This window comes from Meriones unguiculatus, chromosome 2 (genome assembly GCF_030254825.1).
Source record: "Meriones unguiculatus strain TT.TT164.6M chromosome 2, Bangor_MerUng_6.1, whole genome shotgun sequence".
NCBI lineage: Eukaryota > Metazoa > Chordata > Mammalia > Rodentia > Muridae > Meriones > Meriones unguiculatus.
Window position 1 is genome coordinate 52,031,847 of NC_083350.1, and position 24,522 is coordinate 52,056,368.

A 24,522-nucleotide genomic window follows, 5' to 3' on the forward strand; every position below is an offset into this window, starting at 1 on the left:
TCCCAGGAGTAAGACAGCACCAAGCTCTCCCTCCTCAGCTTGTGCAGGTAACTCCAGGGCCATCCCCATTTCAGTTCTCTGGTTCAAGGGCTGTGGACTGGCGCTGTTTAACCAGCACCATTTAGTTAATCTGAACTGCCGGCTTCCCTTCTGGAATAGCTCAGCGTTCAGGTGGCCCAGCTGTCAGCTGGCTGGGCCCACTGGACCTGTCTGTGTTCACAATCTCTCTTTACATCCCCGGCAATGGATAGCTGAGTTCTGCCAGCACCATCCCTAGTCAACAAATGACCTTGAGGGAAGCAGCCAGGACACCATGAAGGAAGCTGATCAATGCTGGTGTCCCCATCCTGAGCTGGCTGGACAGGTCCACTAAGGCACCCCAAGTGGCCCCATGATCTCATCTACTCCCCTTCCTCCATGACTGGTAGCTTTGGCAGTGAGGTACCAGTACCAGGCCTGAAGGAAATAAACAAGGGTGTCAAAAATCCTGCCATTTCAAGCAAGCAGCTTGCTCCAAGCTCATAGTGGGGGCTGTAGGCAGAGGGGACATTTCAGATAACTCTGGACCTGAGAAGGCTGGGGACAGGGCTGTTTCGGGAGATCACTGCTTCACTATTGCAGATCTCTGGCATCCCCATTCTATCTCCTCCAGGTGTTGGTAGATTAGATCCTGGCTATTTGGCAATGTCTGGACACCCACTCCACCCCCACCCCAGCACTAGACAAGCACTCTACCACCAAGCTTTATCTCTTGCCCTTGGAGGCTTTTACTTTTATTACTGTTTTTTTGAAGCAGGCTCTCCCACTCTAGCCCGCACTGACCTAAAGCTACGCAGACCAGGCTGGCTTTCAAAATCATGGCGTGATCCTTCTGCCTTCCAGGTGCTGGGATTACAGGTGACTGCTCCCATATCTAGCCCCTGAGGACACTTTGGGAGTCACGATGTTGCTGCTGGTATCTAATAAGGGGAGATCATTGATACGGATAAACAATCAGGACCTAAGTCCTAAAATGCCAGAAGTGTGGAGTTTGTGAGAAAGCTTGGGAGGAGATGGGATATCCTCCAGACCCTGACCCCACATGCACAAGAGCCAAGGCTCATCACTTCACCAGCACCGAGAAGGCTGCCATTAGCTTCAAAGGGCCCTTGTGGCCTTAGGACTGTGAATTGGCTGCCTGTTCACCTACCCACACACTAGACTCCAGTACCCATGATGAAGAACCTGGTAAAGTTTCAGTTGTCCAGGAAGAGAGATTCACCCAGCCCAATGCCAGGCAAACCCTATGCTGTTTGACCCAAAGAGGATTGTAGGCCCAAGGAAAAGGTGAGGGTAGGAGACACAACCTCCCTGCCCCTCCAAGCCTCTCTCTTTTAGACAGCCCAGTTTGTGGCTGGCTGGAAGCTCTGCTCCCCCCACCCCCTTTCTATTTAGGAGGCAGCCATGGTGGCTTAGCTCCTGTCTCCGGTTTCCTAGGGAGCTGTGCAGAAGCAGCCCAGCCTCCGTGGGTCCATCTGTCAGGGAGGCTGTTCCGCCCCATCGATTGCTGTTCCCAAGGGGCTGTGTTGCTTGAGGGACCCAATGTGGCCGCCAGATAGGAGGGAACCACACTGAAGAGGCAGGGAGGGGGGCAGCTTGGCAGCAGGAAGAGCCAAGAGGGGCTGACACTGCAGAGAAGGCACAAGCTAGACAGGCATAAGAAATGTAGAGAGTCAGAGGCAGTGCAGCAGCAGGCTGGCTGGAATGACCTCTGAAGCCAGCTGGCACCCTGGGACTCAGTTTTGCTGCTGGACACACCAAATTTCCACTTGTAAAGACAACAACAGCTGACATTTATTGAGCAGGAACAATGTGCCTGGCATTGGGCTGGGGCCTCACACGCCCCTGCTTTCACTTGAGGAACTGTCGGTGCAATGTAGGTGTACTTATTCTCCAGCAAGCATGGAGGACGAATCAGAGAGGCTGTGGCACTGACGGTAGCTACACACAGGAACTGGAGTGACGCTAGTCAGCTGGGCCCAGTGGTTGGCTCCAAACCGCGACAGAGCCAGGTCTAAGGGGGAGGAGGTAGTCTTGCCTGGCCAGAAGCTCTGCCCGCCCTCCCGGGGAGCCGCCTCCTCCCCTGGGCTGCGTGACATCTGCCCCGCTTCCAGGCCCCAGACAGCTGCCCAGAGCCACGTCAGCACTTCCACCAGGGAGTCTGGAAACTGGCTCTGGCCCCTGAGAGGGAAGGAGGGGGAGGGTTGCGGTCCCCCGAAGGATGGCGTCTCTCAGACGGTTGACCCGCTCAGCTGAGTAGGAATTGGGGCACATGACCTTGGACTTTTGTAAGACCCAGTTTCCCCTGCTTAGGTGGACATGTAGTAGTGGCCCTTTGGCAAGGATACTAGTAGCATCCAAAGTAGATAGAGCATATATTGCCACACAGCCCAGTCATAGCTCTGAGACACTCAGGAAGCGTGTAACTGTCAGGGCCTACTTAGGGCCATGTGGTCGTCTGGTGGGGATCTCAAGGGTGGATAGAGTATGGAGGTGTATGGATGGCCCAGCTCTGTAACTGTCCAGCTGGGGCCAGAGATAACCAGCGCCTCCCGGAAAATCATTAGCATCTGTTTGGGCCAGCAAAGTTGGCTTGCTGGTGCCTCCGCCTACTGGAAACAGCGGCTGCCGCCCAGCCCCGGGATGCACAAGCCCACCCAGCTCTAAATCGGGCGGGGACATTTATCTCTCCACCCACATTGGGAGAAAGGTGGCCCGGGCCAACAAACAAGGGACAGGGCTTGTGTTGTTAGGGGTGGGGGCTTCCTTTGCGAAGTAGGAGGTTCACTCCGCACTCTGGGTAATCCAGGCCGGTTCTTGGAGATGCCCGAGCTGGCGGCAGCCCAGGGAGTGTGTGGAAATGACACCGCCAGGGCGGCGGAGATTCCCCCCCCTCCTGACATTGGCTGGAAAGTGGAGCAGCTCGTCAGGGACAATCAATGGCGATCGATCGCTGCGCGGCGCAGGCGGCCAGCGCGCAAGCGGGGGGAGGGGCAGCGCGGCCAGTAGGGTTTAGAAGCCCCCGTGGGTGAGGTCAAAAACCACACAGACCTGCAAAAGGGCAAAGTGGGGTCACATGGATACACAACCGTACGAAGAAGCATCACTATGGGCTACTATATTATAAAGACAGACTGACCATAGGAGTCTTTGGCACAAGTCACAACACAAACAGGGTTAAATGTTTGGTCTGCATGGACAGAGGATGGAATCAATCACACATAACTGCACCATGATATTGCTTATCACACAACCATACACAGGACCACAGGGCCGACACCACCACAACGGATTGCCCTAGCCCCATACTAAAATTACACTGACTGGTCTCAACTAGACAAAAAAAAAAAAAAAAAAAAAAAAAAAAAGAGGAGTTGTAAGTGTGGCTGCACAAGGCAAAAAGTCAGATGTATGGCACACAACCTCAAAGAACATTGTAAAATTGGGTCCATCCACTACCACAATGGACTCAAGAGCCCAAGTGGAATACAACTGGGCCACAATTGTCACAAGATGCATCTCGATAACTAAGAGAAATAAAGTTGCTTCATAGCACCCACCACGAGTACAACTTTTCATCATGTGGCACCGCCCCTCCTCCACCCAAATAAACCCCAAAGCACAGGCAAACTGACAGTACGACCAAGTGAAACAGCACAGTCCAGGCACATGGGAAACTTAGCCCAAGAGTCTTGGGTCACCGTTCATAGCTATGACTCAGCAGTGGTTTTCAACCTGTGGGTTGAGACCCCTTCAGGGATCCAACTAACCTTTCACAGACATCACCTAAGACCAGCAGACTCGTATGTTATGAGGGAGCAACGAAAATAATTTTGTTTTGGGTTACAACATGAGGAACTGTATTACAGGGCTGCAGCACTAGGAAGGTGGAGAAGCACTATGCTAACCCATCCTATTCATACAATGACTGATTACCTCGCATCACTCTAAACTTTAAGCTTAGAATTCCACTCCAGGAGCCTGCCTCACCTCACTGAAAAACTACTTCTGTCATTGCATCTGAGAAACACTACTCGAAGATCTCAAACTCAACCCACAAGGTTGTTTTCATCCACAAAGAAGCCACATTCTTAACCCCACCTGGTTGGAAGTGTCCTAGCAGCAGGGTGAGCCCAAGGCGCTATCACTCTGGCTTTGGAACCCTGCTGGGGGGGAGGTGGCCCCCTCCCAATCCTACCAGGCTCAACTAGAGCTGCTGCTTTTTCCTGTCACCTCCACAAGCTTTACAAGACAAAACTCCTAACGACTGTCCCTACCCTTAAACCCACTCTACTCCTTTATCTTCTGAGAGAAATACAAGTAATGGTTACAGTGCCAGAAAGTCTGAGATGGTTGCATAAACCTTTAATCAAAGCACTCAGGAGGCAAAGACAGGTGGATCTCTGAGGCCAGCCTGGATTGCCAGAGCTACACAGAGAAACCCTGTCTCAACAACAAGTCCCCAGAAAAGTTCCCTCCATTCCAAGTGTTAGGCAGCGAAACGAGGCTGGCCTTAGATCTCAGCAATGTCCCCACTCCCATTCCAAGAAAGACATGTTCATGGGAGCAGGACCAAGACCTTCAGTCCTACAGAACACCCTTTGAGCCTCTGCTGTGAGCTTGTGCAGGTCAGCTGCCTAACTTCATGTCCCACCCAGGGACTTCCAGGAATCTCTGGTAGCAAGGGAGCTCCCCCTAAAGGTTATGCCTAGAGTGATTCCCAACACTCCCAGTCCTGCCTGTGACAATGATTCCCTAACTAACCTGGGACTTTCAAGTCTCACAAGCGACCCAAGATTTCTCTAACACAGAGGCCTTCCATGACTAGGGAATGTAGACTATTTTTGTGACCAATGATTTGTAATAGCAAAGATCTGATCATAGTGGGTATTATAATCACCCATTCACTAGTTCCTTTCCTTTCCCTGGGAAACACATGAAGGAAAAGATCAGATTTGCTGTTACCATGCTTCACCTACAGCAGAAGGCAAATTCTCACATTACTCCTCTCCCTCTAGGCTTTACCAGTCACAGGTTGTTGACAAGACATGTGCTTCTATCCATGTGCCTAACGACCCATTTGTGGACACACTTGCTAAGGTATACAAGCCCCCTAAAAGGTCCAGTTATTCCAGGTACCTGGTGCCCTAAAAGCTGGTCTTGCTCAAAGGACTGCCACCAAAAAAAAAAAAAAACAGGACCAAGTACAGTCGTTCACAGCTACTTCCTTGATGAATCTGGCCCACAATTCTTTAATTGGTTAAGATCATTTTCCACTAAGTTTTACCGACAGACTACATTAGAGACCATGTGCTCATCTTCTATCTGAGAAAAATAAAAGGACACATAATACTTGCCCCAATTATACGACTAAACAGTATGATTCAAACCCAGACCTAATTTAGGCTCACACCCATATGCATAAACACTAAGGAATGTCCATGCTCGCAATCCTCTCAAGTTCCTAACATGGAAAGCCCCTCCAACACACACAGAAGCTGGCCTACCTTTCCCTTGTCTGGAGCCGGTCAGGCACATTCTCCACGGCGTGACCCTTCCAACAGGGACAGGGCAGGCAGGAAGCCTACATTCCCAGGTTTCCACCCTGACCCTGACCCATACCCTTTCCCACCACAGCACAAATTCACCCTGCTGCAGCCCCCTAGGGGAGGATCTGGAAGAGAACAAGGCATTGTGGGATCAGCCTGCTAGCCCTACTCAGGGCTACCTAAAATCCAGCTCCATTGCCTGTGTTAGTAGCATGTCAGCCTTTCCTTCAGGAAGTCTCCACCTTTCTAGTCCAGCTAGAAAAGAATCAAGGCTTCCCTCATTAAAGGCACTTTCCTAGATCCAAAGTCTTTTAGATGCAAAAGCCTTCACACGGTTAGGAGCTAAAGCAGGAAAGGAGTCACCTAGGCTTCGCTCTCTAGAGGTGTACAGCCAAAAGCCTCACTCCGAGGCACCAACAGCCCCCTAGAAGCTTTCCCAATCTGGTGGTGGTAGCGGTTCTCATGGTTCTGCCTAGGTTGCAGCTACTTGGTGACTTCAGCAAATCTGCAGTTATTTGCATACCCAGATGGCCAAGCCTACAATTTCAAAGAATTCCCAATGAAGAGGCAGCTGGCTTCCGGATGGTGGCCCTGGAGGTCCACAGCTGTTGCACTGGAACACTAGAAAGCCTGGGGGCCCAAATCACAAGATAGATTGAAAAAGACAAGAACATTTCCCAGGTCTTACCACCAGTATTCAGCTTTTTTCAGAACCTCCATCACTGGGCATAAAAGACCATGTCATGGCTGCCCACGTGACGTAAGCAAAGAAGAAACTGGATTCATTGATGAGGGCACAGGGACTAATTACCTGCTTTCGAAACGGCAACAGTGGGCAACAGAAATGTGAACCCCTTGTTCAGAAGAAACAATGAACGAAACCAAGTGGGCAAAGCTAGTGTTGAAGCTATTTGTGTAACACAGAGACGATTACAAGAGCATGGGATAAAGACAACCTAGCACTCTGATGCTTTCGGTAGGCCTAGGAATGAAAAAGAAGTCACTATAAACTGTTCCCTTACAGTAAGCCTTTCTGAGCACCCAACTGAACTAGGTGCTGCTCCATCTGTTTCTGAATACACCAAACAAAAAGCCAAGCCCAAATCAAGCCTCCCTACTCAAAACAAAAGCCCCTCTTAGGTTCTGTCCGTGCATTCACTGACCTCACACACCTTGTAGTTTTAAAAGCTATGGGTCATCACTGCCCTCTGCTGGCTACAGAGGAACTAGCACCCACAAAGAATCCCTTTACCTAAACACACTGAAAATACAGACCTGTTTGCTGGCTGGCTGTTGAACCGGAGTTTACAGGGGCCAGAATGGGTAGAAACTAAGCTAGAAAAACAACGTGTTGGGGCAGTTCTGTGTTCCACCCCAGATATACACAACCACTGAACTTCAATGCAGCTCAGAAGTTGCATCTCTGCTGGAGACCTTCCTTCCATCTTTTCTCATGTCCTTGCCCTATCTGCTCCAAAGAAAGGTTGGGTGAAGATCTGAGCCATACTTCCAGAAAGTTCAACTTCCAGTTTTGTTTCCATGGGCCCTTTTGCCACTCCCACAGCAGGTGCCTGAAAGCTCACAAAGTCCCTTGAATCAAGACCGGATCCTTTAGCAACTGGCACAATTTTCTGCAGGTTAGCTACATCTTCAGAGACAATTGTGACACTAGCTTGGGGTGTGGGGTGTCCAGATGGGTCAAACCAATGAGTAGTACTTTATTAGTGGGGGAAAGCTCTAGACACCAGGATCACAAAGTAACCAACCAATTAAGCACGGACCCTCTCCCTTCTGAAACAGTGCGCTGGCTTTAAAGCCTAAATGACAGATCATCCGTTAGGATGTCTCTAAAAACTTCAAGACCACCTCAATTTCTAGGGAAATCAAACCTGAAAAAAACTGGCAATTTGTGGAGAAGACGGTCTCCTTCAGCAAAACCCTTCTTACCTACTGCAACAAGATGGCTAGTCCAACAAGATGGCTCCCCAAGTAAAGATACTACTAGCTGTTAAGACTGACAACCTAAATTCAACCTTTAGAACTGACATGGAGGGAAAACCATCTCCAGGAACTTGTCCTCTGACCACACATGTGCTGAGCCATGCTCAAAACCACATACAAATTCACACTAAATGTTTAACTATTTTCAAAATTTTATTTATTTTTATTAGTTACAGTTTATTCACGTTGTTTCAATGATTAACTATTTCAAGATTTGAGCAGGGTCTGATGAGACAGACCCAGCTTTTCTGGAAGAGCCAAGAGTACCCCTAATTCAAGTCCAACTTAGGTAACATGGAACCCTGTCACAAAAAGCAAAATGAAGAGATACACAGGTGACTTTGATTAAAAGTACTTACTGCTATTGCCAAGAACTAAGGTTCCGTTCCCAGCACTTACAGATAACCTAAACAACCAGTAACTCCGGTTCCAGGTACTCTGATAAGTTCTAGGGTATCTGGTGCCCTAGATATGTACACATATATTCATTCAGACTCACAACAAACACATTAAGAAGAAAATCTTAAAACTCAAGAATGGTAGTTAATACCTTTAACCTTAGCACGTGGGAGGCAGAAGGAGGCGGGTCTCTGTGAGTCTTGAGGGCAGCCTGGTCTACAAGAATTTGTTCCAAAACAGTCAGGGCTACAAAGAGAAACCCTGTCTCAGAATAACAAAAACAAAAAACTGAAAATGGGTGCTAGGGAAATATATATGCAGTTGGTGGAGTGCTTGCTTGCCTAGCGTGCATGACGCCCTGGCTCAGCTCCCTGCACTGCATAACTGGGTGCCAGTGCATGGTGCTTCCAATTCCAGCACTTGGGAATCAGAACTGGAACCTCAAGGGCATCTGCAGTTCCACATGTTTAAAGATTCTGGGCTACACAATATTTTGTTTCAGAAATACAATTATTTTCAAAATCGAACTGGGTGCAGTGTCCTATGCTTATATTCCCAGACCCTAGAAACTGAAACAGGAAGAATTCAGCTCTCAAGTTTAAAACCAGCTTAAGTAACAAAAGTGAGACTACGTGTCAAAAACAAAAAAGAAATTCAAGATTACTAAGTACTCCAGTAAGAAATTCAAATCAGAGAATTTTAAGTAGATATGGACCAAGATGGTTATACACCTGAGGAAGCTGTAACAGGCATCCCTCAAACCTTCACAAGGTTGAAAGGGAACTCAACATTTATCAGGGCTCCTGCTGTTTCTCCCTGTACAGCATCTTAAGAGCCCAGTGGCTTCTTGCTTTCTTTCCTGTAAGTGATCAACCATGTGCTTACATATGACTTATATAGGTTTAAAATCAAACAATTGAAAAAACTAATCAAAAACTGTTAAGCCACTGTATTAGTTAGTATCAAGGTACTAAGGTGTGAAGTAATGGGGACCAAATCCAGGGCCTTGTGCATCCTATCTAAGCACCCTCTCTTGAGTTACATCCCCAGCCCTATTAATATAGATTTGCATCTGCTAAAAGGTAAAACTCTGAATAATTCAAAGATGAAAAGTGATCCCTAGCTACTACTCAAAATGTCTAACTTTGCCTCAATTAGCTAAAGTGCAGTCATTGAGAAAGCAAAGTGGAATGGTGACTGTATCACAAAGCCTGTATGGCCAAACTGAGTTTGAAATTTACACTAAGGTAAAATACAGCAACAACTGGCTCAGAAGCTATTGTGAACAAAACAGCTATCTATAAGAGAAAGGCTTTTTTTTTTTTTAAATTAAGACATACTTCCAAAAAGTGCTGGGATAACCTGGGAACCAGTATGCTCAGCCCAGACCCAGGCAGACTTTTTAAGGAAAGTAAAGAGAACTTGGAGAAGGCCAGTTTTTAACCTAAGTATACATTCAACAAAGGAAACAGGAACTTGTACCAATATATTCCACAGTTCCAAAGGTAAAAGGGTTAGGGATGAGAAGGAAAAGGAAGTATATTCACAGCAATTCAGAAGAGCCTCGAATATAAGAAAAATGTATTGAGACTTCAGCACTATTAAGTGTTAAGGGGTCCTATATTCTAAGACAAAGCCAGAGTTTCTCCTTCACTGCAGACAAGGAACAATATATAGGCATTTTGACTATAATTTAGAAGTAACTCATTTTTCTTGACAATATAAGGCTCAAAATTGAAAGTAGGATTGGAATTAGAAAAGAAATGATTCTACCACTATGTCAGTGCATTAAAAGTTATCATCCCTGGTCACATTTTCCTTTTTTCCACAAACCTTCCTGTCTCTTCAACCACCATTATAGACCTGGTAAATCTTTGTTCTAGACAAAGTTAGCAAGAAAACGGCCCCTTTAACTAGTCGCCAATAAGAGAGCATGCAAATACCTGAAATAGTATAGTTTTACCAAGAGATTGCTCTGAACTTGACAAAATTGTCTAAACTATTAATTAATAAGCACCCAAAAAGAAACCCGTAACTTTCATTCGTTTGTATCTACTCTGCCACCAGAATAAAACAAGGCTGGACACCAGATAAACTTGTGTGAGCCTGTGTGAGAGGATATCCTGAGTGACACCTGTTTTAAAGTGGGAAGGGACTCATAAACAACTAGACCAAATGTGCTTCATACAAACTACTCATACTATAACCTAATAAATGATACTAGGCTAGCAGTTCTGAGTTGAGGTAAATAAGAATCGGCTTTCACAAGCTGTGCAACTGAACCCAAAGTAGTAGAGTTAACAGTAAAGAAAGAATTAAGTTCAGCAGTCATACAGTCAATGGCAGAGTACTTGACTAGCATGCACTACTGAACAGACAGACAGACACACAACACCCAAAAGCGAACTTCCATCTGCCTATAATAGTAATGAGAAATGGTGATTTCTGGTTAGAGTTCAGTTCTGATTTTTTTTTTTTTTTCCACAACCGGTTACTACTTGCAAGGCCAGGGGGATGCTAATAATATGGCATTTCTGAAATGCTTGTAAGCAGCCAGCTGCTAATTAAGATTCTTAGCTGACAGGTTAAGATGGAGGAACAGTGACACTGAGAGATGAGACAGGTGAACAAGTTTAAAACCAAAAGCAGTGGACATTTATTCCTCAATTTTTGTGCAAGAGTGTAAAGATGCATTTAAAAGAACCTGATGACTAGAGAGCATCAGCTATGGCCTTCAGGCTGGCCTGGCTTACAGTTAGGTTAGGAAAAGGGGTGAGGGGAGTTAACTTGCCTAGTTCACATGAATGTTTCTGGATAACAGTTGTTTACAAATTTCAAACTACATTTTACTAGAGTCAAGGGAAGACTTCAAAAAGCCACATACAGTACAATTTAAAACCAATGAACATCCTGCAAATGTTAGTGCAAAGTAATTACGTAGACTCTCCAATACAAGATTGTGCTCATGTTTCCCAGTTTGGTCAGTTACTCTTTTATAATTACAATCACAGAGGCTTAACTTATCAAACAGCAATACCTTTGTGTTCTATGTCCTATGTACCAAGAGAATGTCACAGATTTTGGTGAAATGCTGCTCAGTTTCATTAACAAAGCAAATTTATTTAGTTTAACAGTCATGTTCCTGGAATGGTGCACATATTAAGTTTATGAAATGCCTTTAAGCTTATGCCTCTATCTTGTTTAATAAAATTACTCTTATATCTTTTTTACTCTGTAAACTGGAATTGTTTCATGATTTTGAAATGCAACAAATATAAATGAAAACATTTCAGGGGTGAGGAAAAATCCACCACTAGTCTTAGCTAGACAAGTTTTTAAATCAAAAAGCCTATTCACACAGAATTATATGTAATGACTGTAGTAATCAGTTTATTACACAGATTAATTATTCTTGAACGTACAAGCTCCAGAGGAGCAACTGGGTCTTTAAATATACACAAGTATTTCCATCAAATGAATTTTCACCCTTACATCGAAATAGGCCTAAAGCAGTTAAAAACATAAGAAAAATAAGAGCTATTAGCTATGTATTAACTGAGAAACCACATACAAACCAAAGATTATGGAAAGGGGCTAAAAGGAGGAAGGCTGAAAGGGCAGGGAGATGTGAAGTGTTGGGAACAAAAGCCCACCACACTTTATGTACTAACAGCTCCAGTCCATTTAAATGTTGATCAGTTAAACTTAGACCTTAAAATACAGCATGTAGGTAGAGTTTACTGTTTGCTTATCACTTTCACCTACATTGTAGGTCCTTCAGGATGAAATGAATACAGAAACAGCTTCATGTTCTTCACCTTGCTTTTTATGACTGTTTAAGATTAGATGGATTCCACTTAACAACAATCTCCTACGGTCACTGGAGCTTTTTTCCTCCCATTTCAAGCACACACTGTGTACCCACTAACCCTCACATTTGCCATTATCCAAATTTAAATCAATAAGGAAAGCTTTTAGTCTCACACCTAGGTTACGCCCGGAGAACTGGCTTCTCACACACACACTTCTCTGCTAGGAGGCAATGTTGGTACAGAAGTACAGTATTTCTAGTTTGTTGTTCCAAGTATGTACAACACGCAGCACTGCTGTGTCAGGTAAACATGTGCACAGGGGAAGATGAGGCGTGGGCTCATAGAAAGCAGTCAAATGGAAATCAAAAGGACTTTCTCTTTCAGAGTTCCCCTAGCTTTATTTGTAGAGGTTATCCAATAATTTCTTTAATTACATCGCATACTTCTGAGTCCATTCCCGAGCTATTCTGTTGTACCTGTGCATACACAAAGAGAACTCAGCTTAACATAGATAAGGAATCATTAAGCAACACATTTCATTCATTATCCCAACTAGCAACTTTAAAATGCTCATGCAAAATCACCTTTCTCCCTCCTATTTCTTCACCCCTCGACCCCCTTTTTTGACTTTAGCTGGCTTTAAACTACCTAAAATTGGGATGACCGCAAACATGTGGCAATCCTCCTGGTCGCTGCTGCTATTACAGAGATGTACCACCATCTAGCTTTACCTCCAATTACAAATAAGCCTATACTCACAAAACAGTGAGACACTGCTTTAAAACCCAAAATTATTTCCTATAATGTAGTATCTAGAGGACTCAGACTCAGGTTTAGCATTTGCTGGCATATACCTCATTTTTGTTTTTCAAGACAGGTTTTTTCTGTGTAATACTCCTGGCTGACCTGGAACTTGCTTTGTAGACCAGACTGGCCTCAAACTCAGAGAGCCGCCTGCCTCTGACTCCCAAAGGCTGAGATTAAAGGAGTACACCATTACCACCTGGCTATCTTATGTTTTAACTGAACTTCATTTTATACAATTTGTTTGATTAGCTAAACCTCAATATGTAGTCAAAGCTAACCTTAAATCTCTAGTCTTCCTAGCTTTCGGAGGGTTATAGGTATGTGTCAACACGCCTGATTACTTATGATTTTTTGACTACTTTACATTACATGGTTATTAAAATCATGTAACAGCCTAATGGACTAAGTGGGGAAACCAAGACAGGAGTTTCCAGAAAATGTCTCTCAACACATAAAAAAAAAAAAAAAAGAAAAAGAATAATGAGTCCGACCTGTATTATATATACTCTTTTGTGTCACAAAAATTCAATAAGGGAGCTAGAGACGGCTCAGCAGCTAAGAAACTTACTGCTCTTAAGAAGGACCATGAGGGCTGGAGAGATGGCTCAGTGGTTAAGAATATTGAGTATCCAGAGAACCAGGGTTCAATTCCCAGCACCCACATGGCAGCTCACAACTGCCTATAACTCCTGTTCCAGGGGGTCCAACACCTTCACATAGACATACATGTAGTCAAACACCAATGTACATACAGTAAAAATAAATAAAAAAGAAAGAAAGAACCACCGGGGCTGGAGAAATGGCTCAGAGTTTAAGAACACTGGCTGCTCTTCCAAAGTCCTTAAGTTCAATTCCCAGCAACCACATGGTGGATCATAGCTATCTATGAGATCTGGTGCCCTCTTCTGGCCTGCAGGACTACATGCAGGCAGAACACTGTATACATAATAAATAAATCTTAAGAAAAGGACCTCACTCTGCTCCTAGCACATACACGGCAGGCAGGTCGCAACTACCTGTATACCCGGTCTTCAGTCTGGAGACCCAACCCCTCTCCTAAACTCACGGGTGCCAGGCACCCATGTGGCACATGCACAGATAGGCAAGTTAAAACTTTCACCTATCCATACAAATGACATAGAAAGAAAAACTATAGGGTGGGGTGGTGGTCCACTTTAGTCCTAGAACTTGAAAGGAAAGGAGAGTGGGCATCTGTGACCTGAAGGCAAACTTGGTCTACATATTAAGTTGTAGGCCAGCCAAGGGTATATGGTAAAAGCCTGTCTCCAAACACAACAAAAGCCTACAAAGAAATAAAATGACACACCACCCTTCCTTTCTATTAAAACAACTCATTCTGGCAGAGTTTACATAAGTAATCTGTATAACAAAAATAAATGCTTAATAAAATAACAACCCAGTAACAAAATAAACAGAGAAAGGCAGAAGGATTCAACATCACCCACAGGTACATAGTGAAACATGAGGCCAGCCTTGGCTACATGAGACCATCTCAAAACGAAAACAAAACAAAAAGAGGACAAAAAACAAAAACAAAACAAACAACAGCAATGCATCACTACGTGTGGCAGCTCGTGCCTGAAAATCTAGCACTTGGAAGACTGGGGCAAGAATATACTGAATTTGAAGGCAGCAAAGGCTACACAGCTTTGATGGACATACCTATCCCCCTAGCTACTAAAGAGACTGAGGCAGAAGGATTATTTTATTACAGGAATTTAAGGCCAGCTTGAATAGCATAGTGAGATTCTGTCTCAAACACAACTAAAAACAACAAAAACAAACAAAAACAGGGTTTCTCTGTGTATAGCCCTGTCTACTCTGTAGACTAGGCTGGCTCAAACTCAAGAGATCTGCTAGCCTCTGCTTCTCAGCAATACATTTTTTTAAAAAGATGAATAATTCTACTCAACTTACCATGCTGTTTAGGATATCTTTCTGATAAGAACACATATCCACAATTCTAGTATTATACAAAACGGTTTCTAATCAAAACTATTCAGCTATGTATAACATATAGAATAAACAAATAAATAATGCCGCTGGGGTTGAAGATAAACACCTTTAACCACAATACTTGGGAGGCAGAGGCAGGTAGATCTGTGAGTTCCAGGCCAGCCAAGGCTTTTAGTAAAACCTGGACTCAATAAACAAACAAAGTTGCAGGTTCTAGGGAGATGGCTAGAGTTAAGAGCACCAGCTGCTCTCCTAGACATCCCTGGATTAAATCCCAGCATTTACATGATACTTCAGGCCCATGTAAAGCCACTTGTAGGGAATCTGATGCCCTCTTTTAGCCTCTGCAGAGACAAACATGTAGGCAACACTCACACATTATAAAGAAATTTTAAATTCAGCCAGAATGCATAATTATACATGGTATTCAGACATAAACAAAACAAAGAATTAGTACCGGAATGCCCATTCCTGGTGTAGCTCCACTAAGCTCTAACAACATCATCAAAAAATCTCAGCCATCTATGATTTTTCTGTTGTTTTGATTTTGGGTTTTTTGAGTTAGGTAGATATCACTCTGTTGTCCAGGCTGGCCTCAAATTCACCATCCTCCTATCTCAACACTTTATCTGTATCTGACTTTTTCTTTTCTTTTCTTACCCCAAGACAGAGGCTTTCTGTGTAGCCTTGAACTCATAGGTATCTGTTTGCTTCTACCTTCCAAACACTGGAATTAAAGGCATGCGTCACTGATGTTCAGCTTGAATCTACGACTTCCTAACAGATTTTAAGTAACCATATATTTTAAACTAATTAATCAACTAATAAATTAGAGATAGGGTCTTACTATGTAGCCTGGAACTCAAAAGATCCATCTGTCCCTACTTCACAAGAGCTAAGACCAAAGGTGTGAAACCCCACACCCAGCTGGCCTTTTATGTTTTTAACTAAAAAATCTGGCTAGGTGTGGTGGCAAAAACATAGTGGCATGGGTCTTTAATCCTAGCACTGAGAGACAGAAGCAGGCAGATCTCTGAATTCAAGACCAGCCTGGGCCACACAGAGATATGCCATCTTGAGAACCAAAATAAGGGGCTAGAGGAATGGCTCAATGGTTAAGAGAACTGAATGTTCATCCAGAGGACCTGGGTTCAATTCCCAGCATCCATATGGCAGCTCAAAACTGTTTTTAACTCCAAAAATCTGATACCTTATGAAACAGGCAAAACACCAATGCATATAAATAAAAATAAACTATTAAAAAAAACAACAGCAAAAAACCCATCTAATGTCTCCTGTATTTTTCCTATCATAATCTCACTGAATAAATACATAAAAGCAAAAATTATTAGAACCCTCTAAGCATCACTTTTGATACCCTGACCATTCTTTAATACCCTAAAATACCTACTTCTACATCAAATTGGTTTTTAAAAGAAATTTAGCACTTTTATGTCAAATGGCAGAAAAGTCAACTATCTTTCCCATTAATTTACCAAACTGTATGTAAGACAAACGGAAACCTGATACACAATGAATCACTAGGCAAAGACAAACAAAACTCAAAGGTATTTAATAAAAAAAACAAAATACTATGAGAGGTTTCAGTAGAAGTTACATTAGACAATTAGATATAAGATTACTATCATCTGTTTATAATATTTGGTATTCAAACTCCTTTCATGTGCCCCCTTGGAGAGTTTATCTTAAACATCCTGCCTACACTCAACTCTGAAAGAAGGTGTGAGGCAGCTCCATCCCACACCTGACAAACTTTCCATCTGGAGGTGATACTTACTTTTCTCTATCTGTTTTGTAGATCCGAGCAATCTCAGGCACTAAAGGATCATCTGGATTGGGATCACACAACAGAGAACAGATGGACAAAAGTACTAGGATATATTTAAAAAAAAAAAAAAAAAAGGCATAGGTTAGTAGAATACCAAAGCAAAGGGCTTATCAGAGGCTGGGCATGACCTTTAATCCCAGCACCCAAGAGGCAGAGGCAGTGAAAAAGGTGGATCTCTGTGAGTTCAAGGCCAGCTAGGGCAATATATTAAGACCTTATTTCCAAAGGAAACACAAACCACTACCAGAAAACCCAACCTGAGATGCCACACAATGCTAACAATATAGCATTGGGAATGCAGGTACTTAGTGGTGGAAAGCTTCTGAAACGTGCACGAGGTTCTGTTCTGAGTTCAGTTATTAGCAGAACAAAAACAGCTCTTCTAAATCCTAGATTGAGAATACTTGTCAGTGCTAGTGAGCCTCAAGTTTTAGAAGCTCATATTCGGAGAAAATCAGCTGTCAAATTTCCAACAGACAAAATTAGTTGTCTGATATAATCCTCCATTACACATAAACTTCAAGGACAGTCTGGGATATAGGAGATGGTCTCAAAACTGAACTAAAATTTAACCAGGAACAGTAGCTGACACTTGTAATCCCAGCATTTTAGCAATAAAGGAAGGCACACTGCTACAAGTTGAGGCCAGCCTAAACAACAGAATAAGAACTTGTCTTCCCCCTTCCCCCTCCCAAGACAGGGTCTCTTCTGTGTCGCCTTGGCTGTAAACCAGGCTGGACTCAAATGCAGTGGTTCACCTTCCCGGTGAGTGCTGGGATTAAAGGTATGCACCAATGTGACCAGCCAAGACCTTGTCTTAAAATACAAAACAAAAACAAAAAGCAACCTTCATCAACAAAAATAAACAGGGCACCAGTGAAACAGCTCAGCAGGTAAAGTACTTGCTCAACAGCCAGCCAAGCCCAGTTTGATTCCTAGAACCCAGGTAAAGGCAGGAGATAACTCCATCAAGTTGTTCTCTGATCTCCACACGAGTGCTGCTGTAACTCACTACTACCTACTGGCACAATTATAAACAAACAAAACCAAATAACATCACCATTCACTTTCTTGGTGGTAGCTTGTTTATTTTTAAGGCAAAACCTCATTCTTATACCAAGCTAGCCTCAAATTTGCTATGTAATCAAGAATAACTTCAAACTACTACTGATCATTCTACCTGCTTTTGAATATCACAATTAACAACCTGGCATCACACTAAGGATCTATTCATAAAAATTTAACTCTCTTCCATTGTATCAACAAATATTATTACTAAGGGAGACTGGGCTGAAAAGATGGCTAAGCAGTTAACACTGGCAGGGAACCCAGGTACAATTCCCAGTACCCACATGGTACAATGACATACATGTAGGCAAAACACTCACACATAAAATAATCTGTAATTTTGATCTTGGGCTACAGAGATGGCTCAGCATTTAAGAGCACTGTGTGCTCTTCCAGAGGTTCTGAGTTCAATTCCCAGCAACCACTTGGTAGCTGACAATGGGATCTGATCCCCTCTTCTGGCATGCAGGTGTACGTGTAAATAAACCACTCATATACAAAAAAAGAATAAACCCTTTAACAAACAAGGGATCTCGAGGGGATGGAGAGATGGCTCAGCGGTTAAGAGCACTGTCTGCTATTCCAGAGGTCCTGAGTTCAATTCCCAGCAATCACATGGTGGCTCACAGCCACCTACAATGGGATTTGATGTATTCTTTTGTCACTCAGGCATACATGCAAATAGAGTGCGTATATGTATAAATAAACAAATCCTAGTCCCCCGGCGGCCACTGTGTGAAGCAGGTACACGTAGACCCTGCACTGGCTGCTGAGTTGCTATGGGCCCCCTAGGGGCCTGGCGCAGAGCTGCTCAAGCAGCGGCTCAGAGCCAGGACTAAAACCCCAAGATAATCAGGATCCTGGGGGGATTAGGCCCCCTTCAGAAAATGGTGGCATTGGGAGCTGGGGCTGTGGTCACCTCCATCTTCAAGACACCCCTGGATGTGGTGAAGGTCTGCCTTCAGTCTCAGAGGCCCTCGTTTGCAGGAGAATTGATACCTCCCTCCAGATTCTGGAGTCTCTCCTATACCAAATCACTGTCCACTCTACAAGCCCCACGAAAGTGGCTCCTATACTGCAATGGTGTCCTTGAGCCCTGTTACCTGTGCCCGAAAGGTACTCACTGTGCCTCCTGGATTCAGGATCCTACATTATTCACTGATACCTTGGAAGCCTTTTGAAGATGTGAGGCATGAGGGCAATAGGACCCTGTGGAACACCCTCCCAGCTACCCTGGTGATGACTGAACCAGCTACTGCCATCTACTTCACTGCCTATAACCAATTCAAGGCTTTCCTACGTGGTCAATCCTTCAGTTCTAACCTCAATGCACCCCTGGATGCTGGAGCCCTTGCCCACATGGGCACTGTAACAGTGATCAACCCCTTGGAGCTTGTTCAGACCAAGCTGCAGGCTCAGCATGTGTCACACCGGAACTGGCTCCCTGTGCTCAAGCTGCAGTAACGCAGAGGTGCTGGTGCTCACTGTGGCTGGTGTGGGGTCCCACAGCCCTTCCAGACATTCCCTTCTCAACTCTGTACTGGTTCAGCTATGAGCTGGTGAGGAGCTAAGTCACACCAAAAGACTAGGCATCCAGGGTTGTCAGCTTTGTGGCTAGTGACATCTCAGGAATGGCGGCTGCCACCCTTACTCTACCCTTTGATGTGGTGAAGACACCGCAACAGAGATGACACTGGGAGCTGTGGAGGTTGTGAGAGTGAAGCCCCCAAGAGTTGACTCCACCTGGCTCCTGTTTTGGAGAATCCAAGCCGAATCTGGCACCAGGGAACTTTGCAGGTTTCCTCCCCAAGGATCATCAGGGCTATGCCTTCCTGTGCCATCATGATCAGCACTTGCAAGTTTGGCCAAAAAAAAAAGCTTCTTCCAGAGGCTCAACCAGGAGCAGCCTCTGGGCCACTGAAAGGTGAGGGACAACCAGCCCTTGCACATGTGGCAACAGGAGACTGAGCCAAGTGCCTTCCCGCCCAGCCCTGTTATCCCGGCTGCACTCACATTTTGATGCCTGCTGTTCCCCTTCCCAGAATCACCACTTGCCCACCTCCAAGTTCAAGACCAAATCTGACAATTGCCCTTCGTTTGTATCCCCTTTATGTTTGTTGCAGCATGGCCCCAAGGAATCAAGATCTCAGGCCAGGCAGTATTCTCAGCCCTGTTCATTCCCTGTCTAAATGAGACCTTCTGTGCACAAAAAAAAAAAAAAAAAAAAAAGTTACTTTTCCCCCTTTTAAGGCAGAGTCTTACTAAGCAGCCCTGGCTATACTGGCAATCAGAGATCTGCCTGACTCTCCCTCTTCAGTGCTGAGATTAAAGGCACACAAAAAATCAGTTATTTCACCTTGATATCAAACAACTGTTCCATTACCTTTTGAAATAGTTAGTGCTGGAGACCACTGTGACCGTAGAATATCAAGACAAATGCTGCCATTACTGTTAATATTTGGATGATAAATTCTTGTTGTAAATGCAACCTGAAAAAAAAAATCTTTATGGTTTACCAGTATCATACAGAGCATATTAAAAGCAACGATTATATTCCAATTACCTTAGGTGGTTTGAAGGGGTAATCTGTTGGGAAATGAATTGTCAAGAAAAATACTCCACCCTGATAGGGGCTGTCATTCTGTTGATGATAAGAAAGTAAGATTAAAAATGAATAAATTACATAAGGTAAATTATTAAGGAATTAAAATGAATACTTACTGGCCCCATTATTGTAGCCTGCCAATGAAACACTGAAAAAAAAGAAAAGAAAAAAAAGCGTCATGTTAACAATACTCACATTATATCTAAACAGTAGAAACCTATCACTCCCTGCCTATTCAAGGTCCGTTTATAAACAGTGTAATAATGACTATTTTCTATGGGTAGGATGAAGACTAAATCAATTATGAGTCCAAGCCATTAAAAACAGAGTGTAGTAGTACATGCTTTAAATCCCAGCACTCTGGAGGCAGAGGCAGGAAGATCTCTGGGTTTGGAGGCCAGCCTGAATTCCAGACAGCCAGGGCTGGTATTGCTCAGTGGTTGAGCATGTACACACTCTTGCAGACCAGAGTTCAGTTCCAAGCACCTGAATCAGGGGACTCCTAACTCCAGCTCCAGGATCTGATGCCCTCTCTTGGTCTCCAAACATTTGTACCCATATATACTACACTCACACCTCACCATCAACAAAACTACCAACAACAAAGGAACCCAGATATTTTTCTTGAGGTCAGCAAGATGGCTTGACAGGAAAGGCTTTGCTATCAAGCTTGACGTGAGTTTGATTCCCGGGATTCACACAGCCTCCACACATTTCACAGCATGTGCACATGCACACACACAGTAAATATAAAGTATCTGGAACTAACCACGGCGGTATAGTATATCTACAATAATGCTGAAAAGGCTGAGGTACAATGCTAAACTTAAATTTATGTCTGGCTAACTAAAGGTTTTAGTTTGTTTGGCTTTTTTTAAAGATCTATCTATCTATCTATCTATCTATCTATCTATCTATCTATCTATCTATTTATTGTACATACAATATTCTGTCTGCATGTACACCTGCAGGCCAGAAGAGGGCACCAGATCTCATTACAGATGGTTGTGAACCACCATGTAGTTGCTGGGAATTGAACTCAGGACCTCTGGAAGAGCAACCAGTGCTCTTAATCTCTGAGCCATCTCTCCAGCCCTAACTAAAGGTTTTGAGGCCAGCCTGGTCTACATAGTGAGTTCCACGTAAGCCATGGCTACACAGTGATTCTGTCACAAAACCAACCAATTAACTAACCAACAAACAAAACTTGTCTTAAAATCATGCCTGCAAGATAAATTTGTTGACAAAGCCCAACAGAAGGCCCTAAGTGCTATTTTAAAACTTATTTCTTTGCCTCCAAAGACTTCTGCCTCTGTCTCCCAAGTACTGGGATTGAAGGCAAGCAAAACCATCACCTGGCTGCTTCCAAGACGTAATCGTTCCTTAATACAATTGCAAAAAAATGTACTTCTTAAAAAAAATAATGCTGGCTTATGGCAGAAAGGGTCCATATTCAAATTAGTAAGAACTGTTTTATTTTTGAGCGTGCATGTGGTGAATGTGTCCATATATGTATGTATGGAGATCAGAAGTTGATGTTGGGTATTATGGTTTGAATAGGAATGGCCCCCATAGACTTGAATTCTTGGCCCATAGCTGTGGGCCTGGTCTACTGGGAGTGCTCCAGGACAGCCAGAGCCACACAGAGAAACCCTGTCTTTAAAAACCCCACGATAGGTATATTGGTATTATTCTCTACCTTACTTTCGTTCTAACAGACAGGGTTTCCCACAACTTCAAACTGGCCCTTTCAGCTACAATGAATGGCTGGCCACTGAGCCCCAATTCACTTGTTTCTACCTTTCTAGCACTGGTTTCAGTACACTACCACATCCAGCCTTTTCTATTGGTGTTAGGCATGTTAAGCCATGTTTGTTAGCATCCTATAGAAAACACTTTACCCACTGGGGCATCTTTGCAGCTCAGAAAGATTGATATCTTTCTTTTGTTTGTAGTAGGGAGTAGAGGAAAGCCTGAATGAGTGAACTTCTGAGTGAACGTGCCTTGTCGACACAGGCACAACCGTATCAAGCAGTCTGTAGCCTCAGACATGTAGCAAAAGTCCTCCCTTCCTGGGTGAGACTCAGAGGAATGGTAGTGTGCAGATTATAGCCAGTGTAGAAAATGCCCACCATGGGAGGCAGAGGGAGGTGAATCTCTGTGAGTTCAAGGCCAGTCTGGTCTACAAAGTGACACAGAGAAACCCACAAACACACACACACACACACACACACACACACACCCCAAAGCATCAAACAAAAACAGTAGTTAGCTGCCACAGATAAGTAGAAATGCCTCACATATGATGTAAGGCCCAATAGTCTCTTCCATCCTTGTCAGGGGATATGTTAAGTTTCTCTCATATAAACAATTAAATATTTAAATTTTGGTGTCTACTCAGAAGTCAGAGGAAACTTCTGTAAACTGGTTAGGTGCCAGGGACTGAACTGAGGTTGTTACCTGTTTTTTGCTGGCCCAAGAATTAAATTTATTTTAAATTTTGTTTCAAAAAAACAAACCAAAACTCACCTGTTTCTCAAATGTTTTCAAATTCCTGGCATGTTATTTTTTTGAGATTCAGGAATAATAATTAGTACATAAATTAAATACTGAGAACAGGTTATTGCTGAAATATTTATCCTTATCTTCCCCAGCAATTAAATTCTTCATACTTTTAAACAATCATTCAATGGATTAAATAAAACCAGTTGAGAAAATCATTTTGAGCTACTATACCTTTCCTGGTCCCACTATCTTCACCCAAGTCCCACAAAAGTCTTTTCTTAAAGCCCTGGTTAAAGAAATGAGTCAGCTGAGCATGCCTTTGATTCTCAGCACTGAAGAGGAAGAGAGAGAGCTCTGAGTTGGAGCCCAACCAAATCTACACAGCTTGTGACAGGCCAGTCAAGGTTACACAGCTGAGACCCTGCCTCAAAAAAAACAAAAACAAACAAAAAAACAAAAACAAAAACAAAAACAACAACAACAAAAAACAAAGCCAATACCAATAAGGCTAAAGCCACTACTAGAGTAGTAATGGTCAAATGGGCAGCTATATTTGATTTGTTTTTACGTCTTGGCCTTCAACTTAATCCTTTTATGTAACTGCAATCTGTGTCTATTGTACTCCATGTAGGTTCTAAGAATAAGATAATAAAGCACTTAAATAATAATTTCAAAATACTGAGGCTTCAAGTATAAAAATTTCCAGTAGCTAAGTACTAATTCTTTGTTCCTAGCCTTCTGACAGGAATCATTTATTCTTGCTAAAAATCATACCAGACTTAAAGCACACACAGGAGGAAAGGTGGAGAAGGGGGAAAAAACTGCTCTCATGACTCACACACCTTTAATTTCAGCAGGAGGAAGACGCTGAGGCAGAAAGATTACTCAAGAGTTCAGGACCAACCTGGGCTCAGAGTAAGAAAGAGTCTGAGAAGACTGTAGTGTATCTGAGAATTATGGTTTTGAGAACTTCAATGTTTAACATCATTGTTGAATGTGTAGGAAATGTGGGTTCAGTACAGGGAGGTGTGGCATGTGTGGCACAGTGTATGGAAGAATGCAAGTGAGAGTACAACTTTCAGAGTCAGCTCCCACTTTCCACCATGGGTTTGCTTTCTTTTACCCACTGAGCATCTTACTGGTCCTACTTCTGAGAACCTCAAATAGCAAACACAGTAAGAATACCTATTAGAATCACTAACAGGTTTCCCTCTGGAGCCTTTAGACTCCTCGCTCTGTAGGTGCAAATATGAATATGGAGAAACAACACCAGCATAGTATCTAACCCTGTTTCAAATGACAAAGGCTTTATAAACAGTTTGAGAAATTTCTTTTTTTTTAGATTTATTTATTATTTATACAACATTCTGCCTGCACACCAGATCTTACTATGGGTAGTTATGAGCCACCATGTGGTTGCTGGGAATTGAACTCAGGACCTTTGGAAGAACAGTGAGTGTTCTTAACCTCTGAGCCATCTCTCCAGCCCCAGTTTGAGAAATTTCTAAAGGTTTCAAGTAGAAAGAACTCTAGAGTTATTGGTCAAACTATGGATCCATCCCATAAGCATAAAATATCACTGTATTTTACAAAAATGTTAATTAATATCTTGAATTTTTTGAAATGGAGTGTCTAATAACAAAATAAAATATACCTGCTTTGTTGTCCTAACTGGGTATGGAACCATGGACTCATACATACTAGATAAATACTCTTATGAATGACATGTTAAGCCTCCAAAACAACTTGAACAGTAAGAATTACTACTATTATAACTTTGGTTTGAAAACTATAATCTGAGCAGTGTATCAAAGCAGATATTGAGACTCATACAACCTTCCGCAGAGTGCAGGGAACCATATGAAAGAAGGGGGAGTTTGTATGATGTGGGAAGGATAGGAGCTCCACAAG

General features: G+C 43.4%; 1 protein-coding gene and 2 pseudogenes across 2 annotated transcripts in view; 1 reads left to right on the forward strand and 2 right to left on the reverse strand.

Annotated features, from left to right (window-relative positions):
* Nucleotides 1-1,835: 1,835 nt before the first annotated feature.
* The window catches only part of Ube2d2 (ubiquitin conjugating enzyme E2 D2), a 39,905-nt gene continuing 17,218 nt past the window's right edge, over nucleotides 1,836-24,522 (reverse strand). The window contains exons 3-7 of one of the 2 annotated variants that reach the window (XM_060377440.1): nucleotides 20,223-20,254; nucleotides 20,065-20,142; nucleotides 19,885-19,990; nucleotides 16,383-16,476; nucleotides 1,836-3,090 (exon numbers count right to left, since the gene is read on the reverse strand). In XM_060377440.1, the coding sequence (XP_060233423.1) occupies nucleotides 2,976-3,090; nucleotides 16,383-16,476; nucleotides 19,885-19,990; nucleotides 20,065-20,142; nucleotides 20,223-20,254 (425 nt within the window). In that variant the 3' untranslated portion in view covers nucleotides 1,836-2,975. Of the gene's footprint in view, nucleotides 3,091-11,351; nucleotides 12,277-16,382; nucleotides 16,477-19,884; nucleotides 19,991-20,064; nucleotides 20,143-20,222; nucleotides 20,255-24,522 lie in introns of those variants that run through there. The other variant, XM_021646464.2, reaches the window with a different exon arrangement.
* LOC110554079 (probable mitochondrial glutathione transporter SLC25A39) lies at nucleotides 17,732-19,422 on the forward strand (annotated as a pseudogene).
* On the reverse strand, nucleotides 22,363-22,481 carry LOC132652671 (U6atac minor spliceosomal RNA; annotated as a pseudogene).